General features: G+C 37.3%; 1 protein-coding gene across 10 annotated transcripts in view; it reads right to left on the reverse strand.

The window, feature by feature from the left end:
• Positions 1 to 1,052: 1,052 nt before the first annotated feature.
• The window catches only part of KDM6A (lysine demethylase 6A), a 153,953-nt gene continuing 129,722 nt past the window's right edge, over positions 1,053 to 25,283 (reverse strand). For 4 of the 10 annotated variants that reach the window (XM_054627958.2, XM_054627960.2, XM_054627954.2 and 1 more), the window contains 12 exons: positions 23,303 to 23,432; positions 21,724 to 21,829; positions 20,788 to 20,993; positions 18,346 to 18,410; positions 18,172 to 18,246; positions 16,767 to 16,915; positions 15,667 to 15,781; positions 13,924 to 14,111; positions 12,618 to 12,759; positions 7,005 to 7,131; positions 5,914 to 6,084; positions 1,053 to 3,674 (listed from right to left, as the gene is read on the reverse strand). In XM_054627958.2, coding sequence (XP_054483933.1) covers positions 3,645 to 3,674; positions 5,914 to 6,084; positions 7,005 to 7,131; positions 12,618 to 12,759; positions 13,924 to 14,111; positions 15,667 to 15,781; positions 16,767 to 16,915; positions 18,172 to 18,246; positions 18,346 to 18,410; positions 20,788 to 20,993; positions 21,724 to 21,829; positions 23,303 to 23,432 — 1,504 coding nt within the window. In that variant the 3' untranslated portion in view covers positions 1,053 to 3,644. The other 6 variants (XM_054627952.2, XM_077171516.1, XM_077171521.1 and 3 more) reach the window with 4 other exon arrangements.

The following is a 25,283-nucleotide window of genomic DNA, read 5'->3' on the forward strand; positions in this document are numbered from 1 at the left end:
CGTTTGAAACCCTTCCCAGGATCAGGGCAGCAACCAAGGATGAGTACCCTCTTCCCTGTGGTCTTGGCTGAACCCCTGCATCTTCCTTCTCTTTATTAACCAACAAATGTATTTGTGGCCAGGAAATTCCTAGCTGTGAAATCCCCAAGCCTTGCCCACCTTTGACCCAAGAATCAGCTCAGCTTAGCCAAGCTGTGCTCATTTAAGCAAAGCATCATCACTTTAATGCTACTTGGAAAGTCCTTCTTCCACATGGCAAGGCACAGATTCAGGGTACTTTGTCTTTAGGATCAACAAGTTCTCTGCCACACAAATTCAGGAAGCTTTGGGATTTCCTGTCAGTAGATACTTCTCACTTTCTAGTGATTTTTATCAAAATACTTCGTATATAGATATCAACATCACTACTTCTAAACTGTAACCACTGGTAGGACTTCTCCAAAAAAGCAAAGATGAACTGCTCCCAAATTATGTATCCAGAGGAAAGCTTTAAAATCAAATGCTGTTGAATATATTTATGGAAGGACTTAATTAAGCTCAGAAACACACAACTATTTATTTCCTCATTTAAGGATCCCTATTTGTCAAGCTCCTCAAGGACAGTTCTCAGATCCACAGCTCAGTAGCAAATGTTGCTCTTACTTTCGAATTCCTTCTAATCTGTAATTCAACTTTATACTATTTTTTTAAACACCTATTTTTATCTCTGGTTTTATCCATCTCCTAACAGAATCACTTTTCTCTCAGCCTGTAACTTAATGAAAATTCTTGCAACAAACACCACGTCTTTGGCCATTTTCATCTTAAATCTGCCTGCTACTACAATAAGTAGCTACAAGCAGATCAAAATCACTTGCACTAGGGCTCAGCTGTGGAGCTTAAGGGCCCCAAGATTCCTTGGAAAGTTCAGCTCCAGACTCCAGCCTCCCCCCACCCTGCCCAACTCCTGATGCTTGGAAACACCCAGAGATTACAAATGCCTCACTTGGCATCGTGTGCTTCATGACTGAAGAAGCAGAAAGTGCTTCTTAAGAAGTACAACTGACGAAATATTAACTTGTGCTTTTTTAATGAGGTGAAACAAAAGCATTCTAAATCATAGCAGCTTATAGATCCAAACTGTCCATTGCTTGGGAGCAGAGTGGGATTAAGAAGTGTGGAAACTGCAAAATATTAAAGCCCTGCAGCAATTCCAATTCATGACAACCCTTCCCACAGCACGAGGAATGCTGCCTGATGCTCTACTCATTTGGTCTACTTGCTCATTGGCAAAATATGAATATTCTTCCTTGGTAATGCCATATCCTCTTTTCCACAGGGGAGGAAAGGTACAAAGCCCTTCTGATTAGCACACAGTAGCTCTTTCCCTAATTAGCAATGTTCTTTTACAGCACTGAGAAATGAGGACCTTCTGTTTACCATTAGTTGAGGTAAGTGTATCTTGCTTTTATTTGGGTTTAAGACTACTTTAAAGGAGTAGCTTTTCAGTTGCAGCATGGTTTGTCAAGATTACAATATTTATGACTGCGTAAAATACATAAGTAAAAAAAAAATTATGATTTGTAGAGTTTGTTATCAAGAGCTGAGACTTACACCTTTACAGCACTGCAAATACTGGCTTCCTAACTGCTAGTTGATAATTTTGCTGGCAAGAACATTTCATTATGCTTTTCTTTAATCTCTACACCCTTTTGTCCAACTAGTGAGAACTAGCAAGAAAGTCAGCTCTACCTGTGGTTAAACTGTTGTAACAGCATTAGATAAACTGTGCTGATTCTTCATTAAAACACCCTTCAGTTTGAAGCTACAACATAAGAGGCGATTCTTTTTGTTCAAAAGGAACTATCTGCATGCTCTGTGCCTGGAACACTTCACATTGATTACAAAAAATTTAACAATGCAACCACTAACATACCCCACTAATGAGAAATTATGAGAAAGTGTTCGATGCAGAACCTTCCGCATCAGTCAACTCTGATCGATAAGGAAGCTATCAATTTTGAAATTTAGATTTAATGCATTTTCAAGAAGCTAATGAGAAAGGAGCAACTTAAAATAAATACCATCATTAAAACTGCAAACTGTTACAATGATATATTATAAACTTGTCCTAAATAAACCTAGTGCTTCGAAAATTTACCAGTGAATTTGTATTACAAAATATGTGAAAATACAATAGAATACCACAAAACAACGTCCTTTTTTTGGGGTCAACAATGACGCCAAGATGATTCAGTCTTCACTTTTAAAATTGTTAATAGAACATATTGTAATATATAAGTTGCAATTTGGTTGAAATCTAGAGAACATCCCCACCAAAACTCAATCTTCTTCATTCCTCCTCTAAAACTAGTGCCAAACTTCCTGTCAAAGTTGGTATTTTCTTGAAGAGCTTTAAAATTTAGCCGTTACTTATTTTCTACTACTACATTTTGGCAGCAACTATTTATTGGTCTGTTATTGCAAAAAGTGCAATTTAACAATAAACCAGTCTGAAGGTCATTCTATGTCTTGAGGATACATACCATATATTTCTTTAAAAATAATCATACTTTTGTAAGCAATACTTTACAGTAGACACCTCAAATCTACCATAGATGTAAAACTTAAAACGAGAAAAATTTAGTCTCTAAATCTTTATACACATATTTATATTCGAGTTTCTATATATATTATATATATACACAAGCACAAGAGTATATATAAAATATATATAATCAGATTCAAAAAGAACAAAAACTGGGCACTGTACATAAAATCTTTTTAAAACTCAAACAATAGAAAAACTTTAAACATTAAACAATTTTAATAAAAGTTTCTGTACAATGCTAAGCAGTTTTATTTACATATAGAAAATGTAATAGGAGTAGTGTTTGAAATTACAGAACTCCTTAAAATTTCAATGGCAGGTAATCTGGAAAAAATAACAGCATTCCATTCACAAATATTTTCAAGCAATAAATATGTATTTATAAATAGTGTAAATTTACATCAAGATTAGAAACAAAAATCACAAATCTGAAGTTTATTCCTTAGTCTATGTGCAACCCATTTATCTTTGTGACTTGGCTGTTAATTGTTTTAAATTTTATTTAGGAACCAAAAGTGTAACCGTCATGGTTTCAAAACAAGACAGAAAAACATAAAAGCAGTAAAAAATTTATATCACCTAACTCTTCACATTAAAAAAAAAAAAAAAAAGAAAAAAAAAGTTGCCCAAAGAAAGACTTAAAATTTCTAACTACCTTACAAAGAAATGACCAGCTAAGCTAGTACTTTTTCCAAGGGAAATTCTGAAGGGGGAAAAATGGATGAAACCAACTCATCAGCCCAGAAACAGAGAAATACAAAAGAGGTGGTCTTCAAGTCAGTAGTCTGTATAATGTTGCCAGTTTTGTCAGATATATACAAAACATGGAATTATTTTTTTGAAGTACAGCTGGATGAGCTTTATTTGTTTTGAGTTCTGGAGTAGGAGGCAGTGCTCTCTCCTGTCCAGTTGGTTGACACTCCGCACTTGGAAGGTTGCATAGACACAGCTTTCAGCCAGCAGCCTTACGGGATAGCTACAAAAATCAGTGGTGCAGAACTGGGTCACTTCCTGAATATCAGAAAAGTTTTCATTTAATGTCCATGAAAAAATGTCAAGATGAGGAGGATGGCAATGGAGGAGCCTGAAAGAGAAAACATTAAATTACCTTTTCTACAAGGGTGCAAAACTCTGTGTTTAACTAAGACCTGCACAAACGTAACCATGAGAGTTTAAAAGTCACACACACACACTATTCTTTTTACACTTCAGGACACTTTAGAGAGAACAGTGGCATTTTTTTTTTCCACCTTACTCAAATACAACATGTATTTTATGAACACTCTGCATTAGGATTTTGCCTGTACTGCAGACTGGAGTATTCTGTGGGGATGTCTGTGTTAATATGATGTGAGCAGCCCCAAGTCCCACTGTGGCAGCAAAGGGCTCCATGTGCCTCAGTATAGATATATCTTTACACAATCTAAAACAGGGATTCTCAACCTGTTTACCAATGGGGAAATGGTCCATTTGTGGCTCTCCAAAGTCTTTGTGGGCTTCATTTTCCCTCCTCCCCTCTACCTGAGCAGTAACATACCCCCCTGAGGTCAAGGTATCTGTGGAAGGGGTCTCAGATTCTCTGACATGGGGACCAAGTGCCTCAAGAATGAAGTGAGGTGTCTTGTTCCTGCCAGCTGCCAGGAGGTCCAGAAAATCACCTAAATGCTTCCCAGTATTGCACTTTGTGGCATTCCATCAATGTACTGAGTCTCTGCTGGCATTTCCTCCTCTTTTCCTGCTCATCTGTGGAACCCCTTCAAAAAGCTCCTCACAGTTGTTAAAGACACTTTAGATCATACCAGAGAACCTAGCCATGGAACTGTAACACTGGCTCATCCCCCTGTTTGCTCCTGGTGCTTTACCCCAGTCTCTCTTTGGCATAATTCACCTTTGCCAGTTGAGATTATCTTCATCCTGTGACTTACAACAAACCTTAACTCTCCTCCTACATCAGACAGATGTCACTTCTGGGCTATGACTCTTCCCAATTGAGTGTGTATCCCCTTTGAAAGAAATGAATGGCACAGCAACTTCATACAAGAACAATTATCAGTGTCCTTAGCCTTAAGTTTTGGTGGGGGAAGGAGCTACTCACAGGTTGAGAACCCTTGTTCTAGGGACAGTATCATCACTGTTACCTATATAATGTATAAGCACAGACAACAAAACACCCCTCCCTCCCTCTCATCTCCATACAGAAACATTCTTCCCCATTTCCACTCAACTGGATGAAGTATCTGAGAACAGGTGTTTATTTATATGTTTTTCTATAACAGATCATCACTTTGAAATTGCAGCATTTCACAGACTATAATGACAGTGGACCTTCTAGAAGCATGAACTGAAGTTTAACCAATCCAGGCTCTGTGGGACTAATGAAGAGAATTAAATTCAGAGGACATGGTCCCACACTCTGGCCAGCCTCTGCTGAACCTTGAGGCCTTAATTCAGAAGGTCACAACTTGGCATGCTACCAACACATGAAAAAACTAAACACACATTTTCTGCAGCACCTGGAAATAAATCGAAAGGCACAGCCCTTACTGGGCTGTCATATTAAACCCAACATGAAATTCCCATAACACTTAGTCCAATGTTTGTCTCCTTTGACAGAAAGCCAAGCCTTATCAATACATCCAGCATCACTTTCATTGTGGTTACAAAAAAAGCCATCTTTGCCTGGAACAATGAAACCTGGGTGAAATGTTAGGACAGTTGTGCTGACGCAGTTCAAAGCAGGAGGCTGCCATATATAGCACAGAGCTACAATGGCAAAGAGGCTTTTTGCTTTAAATTGAAATGCAAAGGAGGCCCCAAGCCAAGAGACAGAACTGTTTGAGAGCATCCACTTGCTAAGCAGAAGGACAGTGCTGATTTGGGAGGGGATGGGTGGGGAAGGGGAAGGAAGGGTCTGAGTGCATAGGATGCTCTGCTGCTATACTGACTTCATACCACAACCAATGTATTAGAGATGCTCTTGAACCTGGTGCTAGTTTCTCCAAGCTTCACTGTCCTGATTCTTCCCATCTCCATCTGATCCAGTTATGGTCTTCAGGTGATCTCTATTGGATTTTTAAAGCCACAACTTTATGAATTGTAACATCATACTTTTCCTGAAAACTCAGTGGTTATGTTCTGCAGTAAGTTACTGTAGTATTTGACACAATTCTGACTCTTCAGGTTTTGTTCTGCAAATATCACACACAACCCAAACCTCCATTTGAATCAGAAAGTCCGTGGTACTCGTACAAGGGAGCACCAAGACAGTCTACAACTGCTTTACAAATAATGTATTTATGCACCCACTTATTAATTTGACTTACTAATGTAAATTGATCATAGACTTGCATCAAGTCCTCCATTTTGTACTGTTCTAGCACCACAAAGTTTTCCAGGTTCGTGCTTATCTTTCGTGCACAGTCTTGGCAATGTACAACATAGGTCTTTCGAGAGTTGCTCTCACTAGTGACAAAAAGCAGATCAAAGACTTCCACCTATTAGACAGGAAACAGAAAGCCAAGCGTTACAATTTCATTTTTTAAAAAGTTAAAACCATGAGAATGGCGTTTTCTTCAAGATTTACAAGCTTACCCTGTGCATGCAAAGAGAAAAATTAGATTTGTTCAGGGAAAATCCATTCTCCTAAGGCTTGGGCAGAGAAGTGAAGCAGTGTAAAACCACTAATATTACACTTAGGGTGTGTGCATGAACAGCACCATGGGAAAGCTTTGGGTCAATATTGACAAAGCAGGATTCATCTGCTGAATAGTAAGGTGAGGATTTCAAAAAATTATATTTATTTTTCCTTTTTACTGTCTGCTAAAGAAGTTTGTTTTTTCCTTACTACTGAGCCACATGCTCATCTTGCCCAAGAGGCTCTGTCAGAGGATAACTAGAAATGGATTTTCAGGGGGTTGGAAAATGTTATTTTCTTTTAAACGTCATGAAAATTATTATCTAATACTTTGAAGCAACTATTAACAGTAAGTAGAATGAAAAAATGCAGCAAAAAGGGATGTCCTTCAGAAAAAAAGGACTTAAGTTCTCTCTCTTCTGGGTGTGTTGGTGACTTCTGAAAGGAAGACCAATGTACCTTTAAAATGAAGCTCAGCAGATCAAATTTTATGCAGGAAGGGACAACAACATTTTATAATAACTGAAAATTGAAAATCGACCCAGTGAAAAACAATATTGTGGAAGTGCTGTGGGAGAGCCTTCAGCAAAATACAGCCCATGTCCAGAAAAACATCTGGATGAGCTCCTGGAAGGCACCACTGCATCACACAGATGTGCTTACAGCACAGAGCAGATGCTGCAGCTTAGAAGCAAACTTTAAACATCATCAACAACAAAAGACAGGGCAAAATTTAAATAAATATTACAAGAGTAGATGACCCAAAACATTTTCACTGACCTCACAAATGCTACAGTAATGAGCTGGCTCATCCTTTGCTCGTCCATGCCAGACAATCTCCTTTCCTGCAGCAATCAGAGCTTCCCTCAGTGTCTGACACTGTTTGAGAGTTCTTAACAGGCAGTACCTGCAAGCAAAAGCAGTTGTGTGTTCAGGTCAACATTCAACTGGACAGTAAAACTCAAGAAGGCTTCAGCTTTTTCCAAGACCATGCACTTGGAGCTTCCTCTTCCTCTGGGATTGCAGAAACAGCTGCCTAGAAAGAATCATTGGACTCATGGCTTGGGGAGAAGTCAGACCTTGTGCTTCTGGACCTCTTCCAGGACTGCCCCTTGCCCTGTACCTTTCATTTTTGACTGAAATACATGAATGCTCTTTTAAGCACAACAGAACAATGTGTTTTCAAAAGCAATCCACGTATTTTATTTTGAACCATAACTTTGTCAGCAAAAAGTTAGCTTGCACTGCCAAGTTCAGCACAGCTGCTTACATTTTGTGTGACTATAGCCTGATCCAAAGGACTCTTTTAACATCCTAAAACTCCTGTTACTTTCTCAGCACTATTAAAACTTTATTATCCCAAGTTTTCTGAAACCCCAAGTTCTGTCAGGAATCACTTTACACACAGTGGGAATAGAATCTATGAACATGTATCTTCTCCCATGAAAAGGACAGGTTGGTATTATGAAAAAAAAATTGACAAAACAATAATTCTAGCACTTATTTTATGAATGAAGAGAGTAACTGTTCAAATGTCAAATTAAAACCCACAATTCCCTGTCATACCCCCTGCAAAGGCAAAAAAAACCAAAAAACAACTGAATAATTTTATATCACAATTTTATACAGTTCTTGTCCTTACAAGAAAATGCAACTTGTTTTCTAGCATTTTATGAACTATGTATGTTCTTCAAAAAAACCCCAACAAAATAGGTCGCCAAATTTCTAAATTACAATGTTATTTACAATAATTTTAGCTCTCAGCTACTCTATTTATTTGAGCTGCAGCCTTTGCAGGCTTCAATTTTCTCCTCCACAGGGTGGTTATGTTACATGCTCATTAGAAGCAGAAGGAAGACTGAAAAAAATTAAGGGTAAAAACAAACACTGGACAGAAAATGAAGTGCTCAAGACTTCTATCAATTGTTTTCAACTTGAACCTTCTCCCATTAGAGCCTGAAACATGTAATGCATTCTCTATTTTAAAAAACACCACATTTCTTTCATGTGCTTCCAAGTAGTTAATAAAATCCCAGGGTTCTGAAATACTCTCCTCTTGTTTTACACTCATACTGTTCATCTTCACTAAAACAGGGGCTTCACTATGGCTTCACTAACACCCTCACTGTAAGGATAACACAAAACTGAAAGTGTGTTTCCCTGTTAAACATCTCAATTTCATGTACCCAATTCCAAGAAAATTATGCAGCTCCTTAAGCTGTAACTCCTTCAACACTTTTGAAGTTTGATGTGAATGTGAGTTATGATGTTAAGGCCAACCACAGGTGATAGATTAAATACTAATTCATTCAAGTGTTGGGTTATTGTGCTCCTGACAAGCTCAGAAATTTTGGAAAAGCATTCATTTATGCAATACAGCCTGATTATTTAAAATAAACTTAAAAGCTACCATTCTTCTTTTCTGCTGTTACCTGGAAAAGTCTTTGGGCATCCCCAAGAGCAACTGCAAGAACAACTGCACACCTGCCACCATTGTTCCTCACTCCTGACTTCCAAAGACTTTTCAAAGTGTTATTATGTTCAAAGTGCTCTCTATTGCTACAGTTATGAACAAAAACCTGCCCAGAATGAACCCACTTACAACACTGCTCCAATGCTTGCCAAATTCACAAACAAAGCAGAAAACAATAGATTGAAGGTGAACTCCCCCCTCCTTGGATAAAATTCAGGTCTCAGTAATGAAACTTGAAAATGTAAATGTTAACTATTTCATGCATTTAAATTTGAGAGAAAGGATACAAACTCTCACTGTGAATATGCAGCACAATTTCCTGAAGTTTGGGAAGGCTTAAAAAGCCAAAAAGGTTCCTAGCAAAGTGACAGTGTGCAAGTTCAATGGGGTCAGCTTTTAGTACTGCAGGCCAGTTTTTATTCTGGCACAGTGAGAATTCAATTGGAAGAAAATCTAGACCATCCCCCTCTCAAAGTCTTTGCAGGTGTGGCATAAAGATATGAGTAAATCATGTCCAGTCAAATTCAAATATTCAAGAGAAGAGAATTAAAAATGGACATAATCCTGATTTATTCTAGAAGAGCAGTGATAAAGCCATTTAAATACTAAGATATTCAGTAAAACTTCTCAAAAGTGTGGAGACCATCCCAATGGCAATGCAGAACTGATCTCTTGTACCTTCCAGTAATACATCTTCCTTGATATTGAAAAGTATTTTACCTAACTTCATGATTTTGTGCAAAATAATTTCTCCCATGTCATGTTCTTTTACATTTCTGAAACTATTTCTGTAACAGAACTTAGTATTTCAGTTACTTTGGAATTAATTTTTTAAGCTTTTATTACTATGCTCATTCTACCTCTAAAATTCTTCTCTTCCTCAGATGCATTTGTAAAAGTCCTTCTGGCTCCCATCTAAGAGGTTTGCAGTTAATTTTTCTTTTTGTGAGGGCTGTCCTCCCTCAGCCAAGTTTTAAATAATTTTTTCTGCTCAGTTCCTGCTCACACTTCTACTGTTAAAACCAAATCTTTAAGAAACATCTCATGAGAAAGTTTCAAGGTTTTGCTCTTTGACCTTTATCTTGCAAGACAGCACTGAACTGCACATTAACTAAAAATATAATGAGGCATCAGATTTCTTCCAAAAGCAAAGTTTCCTTCTATTACTTTTCCTCTTTTGCTACTCCATTTCTTTTCATCACTAACCTGGTTCCCAATATTTACATCTATGCTCAAATTTTAGTTTATTGACTCTGCAGTGGTTACTTTCACACAACCCACTAAGACATATTTGTATTTATCTTTCAAATTAAATTAGAAGCTACTTTTTATTATTTTCCAAGAGCTAATCTTTTGTACCTCAGAAGTCCCAGAGAGAGAATTTAAAACCACCTTAACATTTTATGTATCTTTGACATGCAATTTTTGACAGACCTGTGCTCAGCAAAAAGATGACAGCTGTGTCACTTATTTTTATTTCCTGATGACAATGAAGCCAGCTGTCCAAGATGAAATTCAACCAGCTCTATCAAAAATGACTGCTTTTTCCAGCATTTTTATACATAAGCATACACTCCCATACACATAACTCACAAATGTCTCTGTTTTGTACACAGAAAATCCAGCTGCTGTGGACAACAGCCACGATCCCAGATGGTTTTTCCTGCAGACAAGGAGCCCACAGGAAAATTATGCAACTGCTTCCCTCTCTTAAGGAAATTCATGAAGGTTTCTGCATTTCCAGTGTGTTTACAAAGCCAAGGTCAGACACAGGCTGTGCTGATACTGATTTCTAGGAACTGTTTTTCCAGAACTACAGGAGAGACCACAACAAAAAGTTATCTCAGGCTGCTGCTGCTACTGGACATTACAGACCAGTGCTAATCATCCCCTCTTTTTCCCCTCTGCAGCCACAGCAGGAACTTGAGTTTTGGCTGACAACTAACCTGGATGGGGGAGGCCTAATCCAACTAAACTGGAAATTATTTCAGTAAACTGGAAAAAGCGAATGCACATGCACACCCAAAATTTCTATCTGCTCCTTAGCATCTCTGTTTCTTTGTAATCTACACTAAAGTTTGAGTCTCTTGCTGGAAAAAGCTGGGCTGCTGTCAGCCAGCAAGACAACAGCAAATTACCATTTTGTCCTCTGTGTTTTCCATAACCTTTTAAGCAATTCTCTTGGAGAAGGATGCTGGGCTCAGTCACATTCTTCTCCTTTTAAACCCAAAACCATGGCGAATGCAAAATTCCAAGTGGCCAAAATACCAAAATCATATTTTTTAAGAACATTCCAGAACTGCTTTAAGCCTTACAATACATGTCTGCTGGGCTTTGTATATATTTTATATAAATAAAGATAAAAATGAAGCTTGTGGATTTGGTATTTTTAAATGGACTTTTTGGCTTTCTCCCTCCCACACTCTCCTGCATTTTCCCCTGTTTCTCATTTCTAACTACTCAATTTCTCTTCTCCTTTTTATGACAGCTGGCATTAGGAATATGAGCACTAATTGTTTAATTGAAGGGGCAGGACTGCCAGGCCTTCAGCAAATACTTGATTTACCCTGAGTATCAGTTCCTAGATTTTAGAAAAGTATTCACACACAAATGCTACCCTATAATCAAGCTTTAGAGTTAGTACAAATCTCCCTGTTGTCAACTTCCAACATTCTCAGTTCTTACAAATTTAACATTTCCCCAATCCACCATTCTGCAACAGATGTTCAAGCCTAAATTAAATTTCTGCTGTAAAAAGATGTCGCACTCAGATGTCACCAAAAAATCCCATTTGGGGTAAAAAAGACACTTCTTCTTTGCCCCTTTTTTTCACAAATTAATTCACCCATTTTTTTAAAGCCCATTTCAAGGCAAATAATAAAAAGATATAATGCTTGTTGATCCAGTATGTTGGTAAGATTAAGAAGGGTTCAGAAGTGCTTTGGTAGAAACTCAGGCAAAGCAGAGTGTGCTGCTACCAGAGGATTCTCATGATGAGTAATATGCTTTGGAATTCATTCCCCCACTTTAAGACAAACCTATGTTACATGCTGAAATGTTCATTCAGTCCCCAACCTCAGTATGGTGCTGCAATATGATTTACATTTCTTGAAGTTGCACCCTTTGAAGAAAATCACTACAGATGCTTGAAGCCTGGAATATTCCTGCATTTTGGAATGTGCATATGAGAAAAGCCACTAAACTCAGTTATCATTTTACAGATCAATCAATTCATTGTTAAGAAGAGCAAAGGGAAGGAGGCTCTCAAGTTCCTACTTGAGATAAAGATCTAAAAGATTTATACTGGATCTCCAAATGACAACATGGGTACACTAACTACATGTTCTAGAAATGCAGAATTTGACTTTGCTGTAAAAATGACTATAAATTTAACTTTGCTGTAAAAATGACTATATATTCCAATTCTAATATTTGAGTTGATGACTTGATTTTCCTATTTCTGATGATATACACTAAACAGCTGCTGCGATCAAAGCCATTTTTCTGTAAATTGTTGAATTAAGTCTATGGCACATTTAACTTTAAACAGTTACTTAGAGGATTCTAAAGCTATGCCACAATAACATCATATAAAGCATAATAAAATTAGGGATACAAATATTGTATTGGGGATAATTATTAGGGATATAAATATTGTGCTTGAAATTATATAAATATAAATTATCATATTTATATAATGTATAAATATAAATTTATATAATTTTATTATATATTGATGTATAACATTTTATATAAAATTAGCGATATAAACATTGTGTTTGAAAAACAGAATCTAAAGCAATTTTGGTTTGGTTCCTGGGAAGAGAAAAGCCTTGCAAAGAACTATTTACAAATCAACCACTGGTTTATGTGTGAAGAGGAAAAGAGCACAGTAAATCTTCAAATCAACAAAAACTTACTTTATCATTTCGAAAAGCTTTGGATCTGAGACCTTGATATTCCGAGCCATATTCCATGAGAGGTGAACCATGGGCACTATGGACTTCACGCTCTGCAGCTTATTCCACTCGTACCGTTCCACTGCCAGCTTGTACTGACAGGCTGCACAAACACACACAACAGCAGCCATCAGTCAGGGCAGGAACAATTATCAACCCAGATCACTCTGTTTAGATTAGGAATTTATATCTCTAACAGCTAAACTTCATTCACAATGAGCCATTCATTCCCACTGCGTTTCCATTCTTTGAAATGTCTTCAGAAGTGTATTTATGATGCTGAGAGAACACACAATGCCACAGCAGCAACAAATACCTGTGCAGACAAGTTACTGGCAAGTGTTTGATTTCTTTGCTGAACATGGAGCAGGTATTTCAAAAATGGTGAATTAGAAAATTTTAAAATATTCCTAAAATATTCCAGATTAAAAAAAAATCCAGGTTTGAAATGTCTGCATCTCACTCTATTCACAATTTATCATGATTCTACACTGCTATGGTATGTAATCTCTTCTTGAGAGGAGAAATGAGTCAGACTTTTTCATTAAGCAGCCTACTCATGCCACCCTTCTTTTAAAAATGTTTTACAAAATTTACTGTGACTGAACATGAGAGGTCTCTCAGTCAATCACACAATCCTAGAGATGCACTCTTTATTGCACCATATAAAGACATATTTTAAACTACTTAAGAAAACAGAAGTTTTTTTGGAAGTACATTCTCTTCAAACACTTGACAGACTCTTGTTTTAGCACTGGAATTTCCTTCCACACTCACAGATAAAAATCCTTCCAAGACCAAACTGAAGAATTCTAGAGCAGTAGGTCTGAGAAACCTCATGTTCCTTATGAAATAAATTTTACAGCTGTTTGCATTTCCTGATGCTCTCACCAAAGAGCTATTAGGTACCCACTCTCCCACCAATATTAGAGGACTAGTCCTTAAGTTTATATGAAATCCACAGTGCAGTTTGCTGCTTAGAACAAATCTGGGAGAAAAAGAAATGACCTAAGAAGACAGTACATAAATTAATATACACATTTTACTCCATTCAAAGCATGAGTGCCAAGGCTGCATTCTTGCTGCTTTCTCTTCCTCTTACAATGGGATTCTTTAAAGCTTCAATATGTCATATTTTAAAAATACAACACATTGGGTTTTTTCATCTAGTAAAGCATGGCAAATGAGTAATAACTGGCAGGTTCTGTGCCATGTGAAGTATAATATTACCTCCACAGAGCTCAGCACAGGCACTGCTCACACATACCTGTGAGAGGGCCAACGTTCCATGCAATGTTGTTGCACCAGCCAATAGCCTGAACCCAGTGAACAGTGCCAGCATTTATCCACACCAAATCCCCTGGTCTTTGAATAAATCTATAAACTGGGACATTGGCTTCATACAAATCTTCCAAATTTGGCCACCAAGATCCCATTAGGAAATTCATATTGTTCCTGAAACAAGAGGAAAGATAAAGTCTTCAGCATTTCCCAGTGGATGTGTAAGTGGCAGACACTTCCATAAAACTACCTGTGAAGAATGACCATCACCATGGATGTGCTCAGTGACCCACAAACAGTACCCAAAAGGAAAGTGTCACCTGTAAAATTTCTGATCATAATTCCACATTTCACATCCTGCAATACATCAGAACACCTTCCCATCCACCTGCCCATGTGAAGTCAGTTTATAGCTTCCAGTTAAGTTCTATTTTCCTTTAAGTTTCCCAGTATTTCATTGATGCTGAGGCAGACCAACCCTTGGTCAGATCCAGTGTGGCACTGGTGGCCAATGCTGCTTTTTCCATCACTGCCTGACCTCCTGGACAGACCACAGTAGCTCCCAAGGATGTTTTCTGTTCTGAACATGTACTCACACTGCCTGTGTGTGCATGTGCAGCCTGCCCACACAACAAGCAACATTTTAACTGTGATCCATGGGTCTGTGCTTTCAGCCAAGGAATGCTGACCCTCCTAAGCAGCAAGGAAAAACACCTCCATATGGACTTCTTAACTATGAAGTCTTCCCCAATGGTTATGCAAAATCCACACTCCTCTCCCATCCTTATCTCAGTATTGCACTGCCTTTATACTGCACCATGAGTGATTATTTGCAATGCAGAGTTTTCAAAGACAATCGTGTGCCTTTGGAGAGGCACTGTAGACATTTTGTGAGGTTACCAAGCTCTCAGTTTCTCTGTCAGCATCAGAAGGATACTGACATGCAAGTAACAAGGCCTGTTGTGCCAGAGACATCACTATTCCATCAGTGGAAATTACATTTTTGAGATGGCTTCTTTTTAAAGGTGGATGAAATAAGAACAGCTGTCAGTAGGCAGGCAGAAAATACAGAGACACTGAGATGAATTCACAGAGCTCTGGAAAAGTTCTGAAGTCAAGAGCTTAATCCAGACTCAACTGGGTAAGCAAAATCTCCCACAGAATCAACTCAGAGGCTCCTGTTTGAGTACTGGCATGATTAGGGGACACAACTGATGCTCCCTCTTTTTTTGTGTGTGCATGTACAAACATTGTTCTGTTTGTTTTTAAAACCACTCTACACAAGGCATAGCAGAGAAATCCTAATTTTAGAGCTGGCTGAGTGGTTCCCCAATGCTCAGGGTACCTCAGCTTTTCCAGGGAGTTACAAATATGTAAGTCTGAGCAAAGCCTGCCATGGCACCTCCTGAGGTCTGAACAAATTAAACTTTCACTCTAAATGCAACAAGAAAACATGCCAAAATACCAGTGACTCTCTATTTGCTTCTGACAAGAGAATTCTGCTTTTGCTTGTGTCACAGGCAATCCAAGTTTCTGTATATTGTACAAATGGGGTATTTTGTATGAACTCTAGATTTTGCATTTTGACCTACTTTTAAAAGACTTTTCTGACTACATGGAAAACCCATAATGTCCCCTTAGAACACCCTCAGTAATTCCCCCCCCTCAGGTCTGAGACAGGCACAAAAAATTAGATAAAAGTAAGAGAAAAACACCATGTCCAGCTTACTTTTCACAGAAGTCATTCATGACACCCCAATAGCTTTCAGGGACAACAAACCATTCACAGTCACCTGGACCAATATTTATATTTACTGAGCAAAAGTTGTTATTTTCTTGATGACCTGAAATTTAAGAGAAAAGTAAACATACTTTATGCAAGGCTTTTCTATCAAACAATGCCAGGAAATGCAAAGACACAATTTCTAAAAAAAAACTTACACCACAGTTTAAGTATTTTTATATATTTTACATGACACTTACATACACTATTTAGGTGCTTCACACAGTTAAGCTACCAGTGACATGAGAATTCTGCTTTTGTTAGTTTGTGGAAAACAAAATTGGAACTACCAATCTTGGAGATCTAACAAATATTTCAGCAGTTCCTCCCTCCTGTAGAAACAAATACTTCAAAAGCTCAGATTTTGTGTTTCATGTTATCTCCTGACAGTCCTGGTCAGTGCAAAACTTTGTGACTTCAGGCACTGAACAGACAAGGAGTACAAAAATCTTTCTGAAAAAGATTTCAAAATTCATGCAGAAATGCCCAGTATGTTATCTTCTTTAGAAAGATGGAAAACTGAGCCATAATCCCTAATAGAATATTCTGAAGATCTACTTCAGAAAAAAAAGACCCTGAAATTTAGTCCAGACTCCTCAAATCCCAATCCAGGTCTCCAGCACAGCACAATTCATCATGGAGGATTGAGTCCTATTCTCAGACAATAAAAATCTAAAAAAGTGGAAGTGTCTGATTTCTATAATTGCACCAGACCCTCTTGGGAAGCTCTAGAAACTTCCAAGGTATGTAAATTGGAAATACTGTCTATGTATATAAACCAAATTTTCTTTTTCTCCTTAAAGAATCCACTATTGCATGCAAGGGGTCAACAGGGCAATTCCCTAGCACTGCAGAAATCCAGAAATTTCCACCCTAAATGCTTTGAACACGCAGAGTGCAGTTAAGTAAGAACTACAAAAATATTGAATATGTATATTTATCCCATTTAGGCATGCTCTAAGATATAGGAAATCTGCAGTGCATTTAAATCCAACATCCCACAGTAGAAGCTGATTTTTTAATGGGATTATGATGATTCTACTCACCTGGTGTCCTGCTGCCTGGAACCTTCATGTAGAGCTGCACTGTGTTCATGCCCAGGATGGTATGACCAACATGGCTTAGAAGATTTCCTGCTGATACCACACGTACAAAAGCAGGAAGTTTTGTCAGTTCATGGAGTTGCAACTTCCACCTGCAGCAAAATAGCAAATTGACAAACTGTGAATCCCTGAAACTCTTAGAAGAGTCTGGGAAACAAACATTTCCAAAAAATTGTTAGCACAGGTATCTGTGTTACTCTTTCAATTTTAAAATAATTCCAAATACAATCACAAATCTGACAGGTTAGATGAGGGGAAAGATAATTTTGTAGCCAAAGCTGAAACTACAGATCAGAAGATCTGGCCTCTATCCAGGATCCTACAAAGACTATTTCAAGTACCAAAATCCAGTCCCTATGAGCCTCAGGTTGGCTTTGCTTAGCTTCATTTGAAGTCTCTCTCCCAATATCATGTTCAGAGTAACAGTTTATTATCAACTAGTTTGCATCTACAGATGGAATTTCCTTTATAGAAAAATGGCATCAGTATCTAAAATTCTGTAGCAACCTCTAACCACATCCACAGATGCACACATTGATCTTCCATGCCACAAAAGATGTCATCATCTTAAGTGTCCTTACTCCCCAAACACATGAACTTCTCTTCTTTTCTTATGACTGAACTAGATCAGAATTTTTGTACTGCACAGCCTAGACATGTTGGATCTTTGATGGAAGTATGTATTAACCAGAGATTGAACCAAATAATTTTTATTATAATAAAAACATGCTTTCAGAGTATTTCTAATCTTTTCTAAGCTACCTTCATCTACCCACAGAAGGATATACAGTTTAAATAATACTCAATTTTGGCTTTGAGGCTCTTGAGAGGTATCATGGCTTACCCACAGGTAAGCATTGGTCTGGTCTTTCCTACATATTTACTGGATAAAGAAGCAAGAGTTATGTAAAGGTGAAAATAGATGACAGTATGAATTAAAGGAAAAAAAAATCCGTGAATAACAAAAATTCAGACAAGAAAGAAAAAACCCCTTTAATCTTACGATTTCTATGCAAAAACTAAAAACTTGGTGTTGTCAAGCAAACAATTTAAAGCCTCACAATGAAACAAAGAGAATGGATTAGAAGGAGGACTAGAAAGAATGTTTCTCATGAATGTTTCAACTCATTTCTGGAAAAACAAAAATCCTGGGAAAGAAGTTTGAAAATATTTTTTAGCGTGAGAACGACTTGTAACAACAGTTTGAAGAGCAAAGGTAACCATTCCTTGTGGAAACTGGAATTTATCAACAGACTGGCTGATGTCTGAGAATACTACTCTGGATTTCCAGAAGGATTATCATCATCTAGAATCTCACTGTGAGCAGGAGAAACTGTAATCAACTTACTTCTTGTCATCTGACAGGTCAATGTTGGTCCCAAACTTGATTGTTTTAAAAGGTCCTCTTCTCCTCCTCCCAGAGCTGCAAATGTAACAAATGTGTCAGGCAAATGTGAAAAGGGAATGATGGAAAATAGCACACAGAGCCAACTAAGAATGAATAGAGTTATAACACACTTACTTATCAGAAGATGTGGATTCATTATCTGAGTGGTCCTTGTGGTGACTCTTCTTCTCATTTTCCTCCTATAAAATGCAATTTTGAAATGTTTTCACATATATATACACATACACACACAAAAGAACATATAAAATATATAGGTATAAATGATAACACAGAGATATAAGTACATTTATTTCAAGATACTGACACAATCTTTGAAATATCCATGTCTAAGATTTTATGTCAACATCTCTTCGTTGTGAAGAAAATAAAAAAGTCAGTCAAATGCATTGAAATAAATTTCTTCATGGCTGCAGATTCCATGACACTCAGGCCAGGACAACAGAAAATGTCTACACTGTAAATATTTCTGCTGGCCTGCATTCAAGTTGGAAATGAGTGTATTGGCTTGCTCCATTCTGAGGGTGACCTGGAATCCAGTATTAAATAATTCTGCTAACTTTTTCAAATAAGAACATCTACCCCCCTGCAAAGTCAAGCAGGTATTCTGACAGGAAACTAGGATGACTAATATTTATAAAACTAATTTAATAAAATCCATTATATAAAATCTTTTGAATTTTTCATAGCCATATGCTATTTTAGCACTAGCAGTAGCTGAGACCACGACTAGTGGAAAAAATCCAGCCAATATTAAATGATGCAATTTGATCTTTTTAGCAGACTGTGCTCAAAACCCTATTCTAAAGACTTCTATTTTGGCAAGTATATGGATATAGAAGGAAAAAGAAAGAGACAAAAAGGAAGAAGGAGCTGTCTGGATTCTGTCCAAAGATCTCTGGCTTTGAATGGGATTGTTGTTAAATCTCAAAGTGCCCTGTGTACCTGAGAAAGTCTTATTCATCCTTTGAATGAAGGACAAAGAGAAACAAAAAGGAACCTAGTGATGATGGATTTATCAAATGGTGCAAGACATGTTAGAAAAGCAATGCAATAGCTTTAGAGGAATAAAGAAAAAAAGATCACTTAGGGCAAGCCAAGAGAACTGTGGCTATAGAAAGAAGAAATAAAGCTTTCATTTAAACACTGCAAAGTCACCTAAGGACAGGTCAGAGCAGTGTTAGGCAAAGGACACATGTACAGTGTCTTTCTAAATTCCAGGAGAAAAATGAAAATTATCACTCTTAAAAACTATTTTATGTATTGCATTTTTACCACCAGTTGGTAACAGTGAGGGGAAAAAATCAGAACACCCTACAGGACACATTGTGGTGCAAATCCAAAGTTGAGGCTTTCAGTGGTATGTGCTAAATTATATAGAATTTAAAAATAGGATATTTAAATAAACAGATATAGATAGCTACTATACTCCAGTGATGTAATGTTCTCCAGCCCTTCTGGAATGACATACAGGAATACAACATCCTACTGAAATTTATTACCATGGCAGAGGAAGGGAAATCCCAGGTTCTACAAGATTTCTGTGCCCCCCACTTCCCATGGTATTCCTGTTTCTTTTCCTCATCCTGTACCAGCTCAAAGCCTTATGACTAGATTCCCTTCTGTTCCCTTCAACCAGCAATTAATTTCTTTGTTTCTAATCCTCTCCTCTAATGCACAAAATTTAAATTTAGACTTTCCCTTCCTACTGAAATCATTCCTGTTTCTGTGTAAAGGCAGTGAAAACTGCAATAGTCAATTCCCCACAGTGACCTTTTCCCTATTTTCTAACAAACAACCAATCAAAATTACCTTCTTGTCTTAGTTCTACTTCAGCCCAATCTTTTTGCAAAACCAGGCAACATAAGCCTTCAAGGAGTGCCCATAGCCAGTTTCAAGAATGTGCTCATAACTTCAGTATAAAATGTTAAAAATACCAATAAAATCACATTTCACAGAATCCCAGAGTAAGAGAATAGTTAGGGTTGGAAGGGACCTCTGGAGATCATGGGGTCCAACCCCTCTGCCAAGGTAGGAAGGGGAAATATTATTTCTAGTACTTCAGTCTGTCACATAAGCCTAAAAACTTCTAAACTAAATATGAACTGTTATGTTTGGAACCCAACAAAAAACTAGTATTAGTGTAAACTTCTAATAAGCCACATCCAAATTAATTCAGAGTAGGAAGAACAAAGAAATCTGATTTCAAACCATGTGAAATTAGAAGCAATCCAAATTGTAAAAAAGCCTCGAGTTCTAAATATTTGAATGTGAATTTTGACATTATAATATAAAAGCTTAAACTAACAAACTTTTGAAGTATGTAATAACCGTGAGTTTTACATTATTAAACTCAAGTTTACACTAAGCATTTGGGAAGAACAATTTACTATTTGACCCTCTATTCAAAACAGATTTTGAAAATTTACCTGTGCTGTTCAAGCTAATGGAAATGTCTCTGTTTCCTTAGCAGTTTCTGCTTTTTCCAACAGCCATTATTAACTGGCTCCAGAGTCAGTATGGAGTTTGTGAATAACTTGAATATAGCAATTAACTTACCCTTAAAGACTCCTGGAATGAGGAGGCCTGGTACTGTGCATATTTAGCAATTGTTGTATGAGATCTACTGCTTTCACAACGCCAGATTTTCTTTGTTCCAGTGGGGTCCCAGTTTTCATCTGCTGGCTGCAGTAGTTGTGTCCTTACTTCTACTATGTGTTCATTATTGGCTTCAACCAATGTCTTAGTAGAGAAGAGTCCTAGATCTAATTAATAGCAATGAAATTAATAAATGAAGGTTAAAATAGAATAAAACAATTTCAGGAAAATGCCTGGAGTTATCAAAAAGTTTAGTTTAACATAATTTTTACCCTTTAAGTCTTCACAACACTGCCCACCTGAACGTTAATAATTAACACCCAAAAAACTTTCCTCCACATATCCAGTAGAAAATTAGAAAAAACTTGGCAGCCATGGACTATTTTACAAGAAACATTTTACATGCCTTGGCTAAACAAATCTGCAAACAATATTCACACCTATTACCAAGAAAGTATTTTTCAGAGCAGAGCTTAATGAATGTACTTCCATCATAAAACACGTTCCCTACCAGCAGTGGTAGTTTATCTGCCTAGAGACTTCAAAATATTGCACACAGTCAAATTATAGATCATTAGATCTAAACACAAAAACATGCATCTGGTTTTTTACAGGAAAATGTCTGGCTGTAAACTTCCATATCCACAGCTCAGTTCCCCACTGTGCTCAACAAAATCTGCTGAATTTGTGGTGAGGTGTTTTTGACAAGACCAAGATTAGAAACAACAGCAAACTGAAAAATGACAAATTATCCTAACAACTTGGAATATACAGGTAAAATAATATTATAGATATAAAATATCCACTTCTAAGAACTGAGAGACTTCTCTTTAAAAAACATTAATTCCTCCCCAAAGTTACAAAAAAAAAACAAAGAAAAAAAAAAGGTAAATTTACCTAATTTAAGCGCTCCAGCAAGGCCACGTATTACAGTAACAGGGTTGTTTGGATTTGTACAAAATTGATGTAAAGGTGGAAAGAAAGCATCTCGTTTATTTTCCAACTGCAAAATTATAATGGAATATTAGATGTCAGATCAATCTAGAGTCCTTATTTTTAAAACAAGAAAGAATGATAAAACAAAAGAGAAATAACAGAAAGAAAACAGGAATTTTCTGCATTTCCCTGCACTGTGGGGAATGAACAGCTACACCATACAATTCTTTCTATGGTAAATGCTGGGTTCACTCCTGAAATTAATTTGTTACTGTAATTTGTTTCTTGGCAAGAATTATTCCCAGGTTGCTTCAGCTTTGCAACTCAGGTTTCCTGAACTTAATTTCTTTATCTGACAGTAGCCTTGTACGTTCCCTAAATCTGCAGAATTCTCTGAAGAGCAATACAGTTTCTTTTCAGAAGTAAAAAAGCGCTAATTTTACAGCTAATGTATACAAGAAACAGTATAATTAAAAGACTACTCTCATGGTATATCTCATGTTAACCAGAAAGGTTGATTTGATTTTCTTATGCTTCTCTGCACCTATAACCTCAATTTTATGCCATAGCCTCCCTCCTGATTTTGTCTTAAATTGCTATGAATCCTTTAGAATGCTGAAGGCATTTCTAGCAATAAACAAAACACAACAGGGAGTTCCCAAAGAGTGGCACAACTGCACAGTCTGTGGCAGCGTGGTGACTTTCCAGCTTTGTGAGTACTCAACAAAACTGGGATGGACTTTCATTAAAACAGATGAGTTCAGGTGTAACACATCTGGAAAACATCTGGAAGCACCACTGCATCCAGCCTAACCCAGCTCTCAGCACACTCAGACCCAAGTGCCAGCCTCTTCTGGTCCCCAGACTGAGGTGACCAAAGCCAACTTCAGCTTTCCACACTGCCTGTATGGACACACTGTAATTTATTTTTCTGCTATTAAGGAAGTGGATATCCTGTAATTTATTCTTCTATTACTAAGGAAGTTAGCTCAATAAAGCTATTATGAAACTTTATTTTCAGAACAAAAGTTGTAATGCTTGCATAAGAAAATACTGCTCAACTAAACCCTGCCTTTTCCTGGTGACATTTTGTTCCTAACATCACCTCAACTTTTATTCATTTTTCTTCATTATGTTTTGAAGCAGATTGTTATGGGAGTTTAGTTTAATTACTTGCTCATTTATGCATAAGCTGTCACAAAAAATTGTACATACATTTTTGAAATACTGTGCATTGTATATAATGAACTGTTTTCCTTATTCTGCCAACATTTTGAGTATTAAAAGCAAAAAATCTGAAGTATTTTTCCTTTTGTCTACTGAAATTCTTAATTTACAGGTACTTTAAGAGTCAAAACTATGTCCCAAAATTTTCTTTAAGGCTGGCATTTCTCCTGCCTATACACCAGTTTGGAGAGCACCGTAATTAGAACTCAGTGATGAACAGGACATCTTTAAAATAATTACATTATGTAATTCAGATATCCAAACAATTACAAAAGACAGGCAGCAATGTACTTCTGCCACTAGATTTACTTACATAAATACTAGGTGTAGGTGGATTCAGCTTGTCCTTTGGCAAGGGAGGGTACGGTGGAGGCGGTGGTCGTGGAGGTGGGCATTTATCCAAGAGAATACTACTGTTAGATAAGCCATTTTTACCCAGATTCCTAAAAGGAAACAAGAGCTGTCTCTGTCAATACTTGACAAATAAAATAAATGTGTATCAGTGTAATCTCTTATGCAAAATGATGTTGTATAAGGAGAAACCATAATTTAAGATGCAAATAAAGCTCGCATGTTTTAATCAAGAATTTTCCATCTATAATTTGATATTATTCAAACTTATTCCCATTTTGCCTGCTGAATTTGCAACATCATCACTATTAGTTAAAAATACAGCCATTTTCAGTAAGAGCAAGCATGACACATTTTGATAAAATTAAACAGGAAAATTTAACATTTCAACTGCAAATGAAGAATCTTAGCAGCTGGATGATCATTCCACAGGAGCTGAAGTAGCAGAGCAGAAGTCAGAAAATGACAATGTCTCAACCAAAAAAATGCTGAGTCACAAAAGCCAATTACAGCTACACTGCAGACACTGAACTGAGCCACAGCTACCCCTCCCTGCCTTACACATTTTGAAGCAGAAGGAGCCACTGCTTTATAATCCATTTTTTGGAGCAATAAGGGAGAGGGCCTATTCCCAGAGAGCTGCTGTCAATGTCCAGTGTGTGACTCCAGGGAGAATCTCTCTGCCTGCATCTGCAGCCTCTCCCTGGAGATTTCCAGGTGTGCAGGACCCATTGGATGTGTAACTTTTCCTATAATGGATGACCTGAAAAGTCTCCATTCTGAGCTTAGCCTGGAGTCAATACCCAGTCACCAACACTGGGAATGTACTGGCAAAACCATCTCTTATATTCTTGTTAAAAATTACTCAACTACTTCAAAATTCTTCCCACTAAACACTATTCAAATCCTTCTTCCAAACTCCTTTGATTCACTGTTGTTGCATCCCACAAAACAGGATGTTTCTAATGTATAATTTAGTCATATATATTCATAAAATTCACTGGTTACTAAAGTTTTGGGTTTTTCTTATAACAACAGTCTTCAGCAGAAAACACAAATTTTTATCAGATGAAACTCCTAGGGACAAAAACTTCTTTCTGAAACTGAGCAACAATGTACAGGCCAGGTACTGAGTCATGAGATCACTGCTTCAAATCAAGCCAGCAGAACCCACAGGATGGACATGGGGCTTGAGATCAGATCAGACAGAATGACATGACAAACAGTTTAAACAAAATGGGCAAACATCTCACACACCACAAAGCACACCTGTCACACAGCTCATTCCTTGTGCTAGGTGAGTCCAATGCCAGGATTTCACTTCCAAGAAAGTGAAAGAGTGATGCAGAAGCTTTGATTAGTCATCATCCAATTTGGTAAAAAAAATCACTGGGCAGCGCTTAATGTCTGGTGTAGTTATTGCAAAGGCTTCACTGTCCCCACATATACAAAAAAAAGCCAACAAAAGCAAACAAAAAAGAACCCCAAAATCACATGGCAATATAAAATCATCACCCTTCAAAAATTTATTGACCATAGCTGCATGAACCTCATACCCAGACTATCTATGCAAAGTGAAACTAGAATCTAAACAGCAGGTAGCAGACATTACTATAACCTCTGCATTACCAAACACAGAAATAAACCCAACAAAAACAAATGCACAGTTATTAAAAACAGGAGAGAACTTCGACAAAATTCAGTTTGCATCATAAGCAGTTCTCAGGAAATTTCTAGCTGAAGGAAAATGAGGAAAAGTGAACTTGAAGCAAAAGGGACATTGTTCAGAGCTAACAGGACTTGAGCTGCTGCAGTCCCAGCAAGGTGATGACAGTGAAGGCTCCATAAAGCCAGAGCACCTGGGGGTTTTTCAGGGAAGGTGACAATGCAGAGAGGAGAAACTTCTCTACACTTAGAGGAACTACAGGTCTCAAAAGGCAGAG

The sequence above is a fragment of the Agelaius phoeniceus genome, chromosome 2, assembly GCF_051311805.1.
Source record: "Agelaius phoeniceus isolate bAgePho1 chromosome 2, bAgePho1.hap1, whole genome shotgun sequence".
Lineage (NCBI taxonomy): Eukaryota > Metazoa > Chordata > Aves > Passeriformes > Icteridae > Agelaius > Agelaius phoeniceus.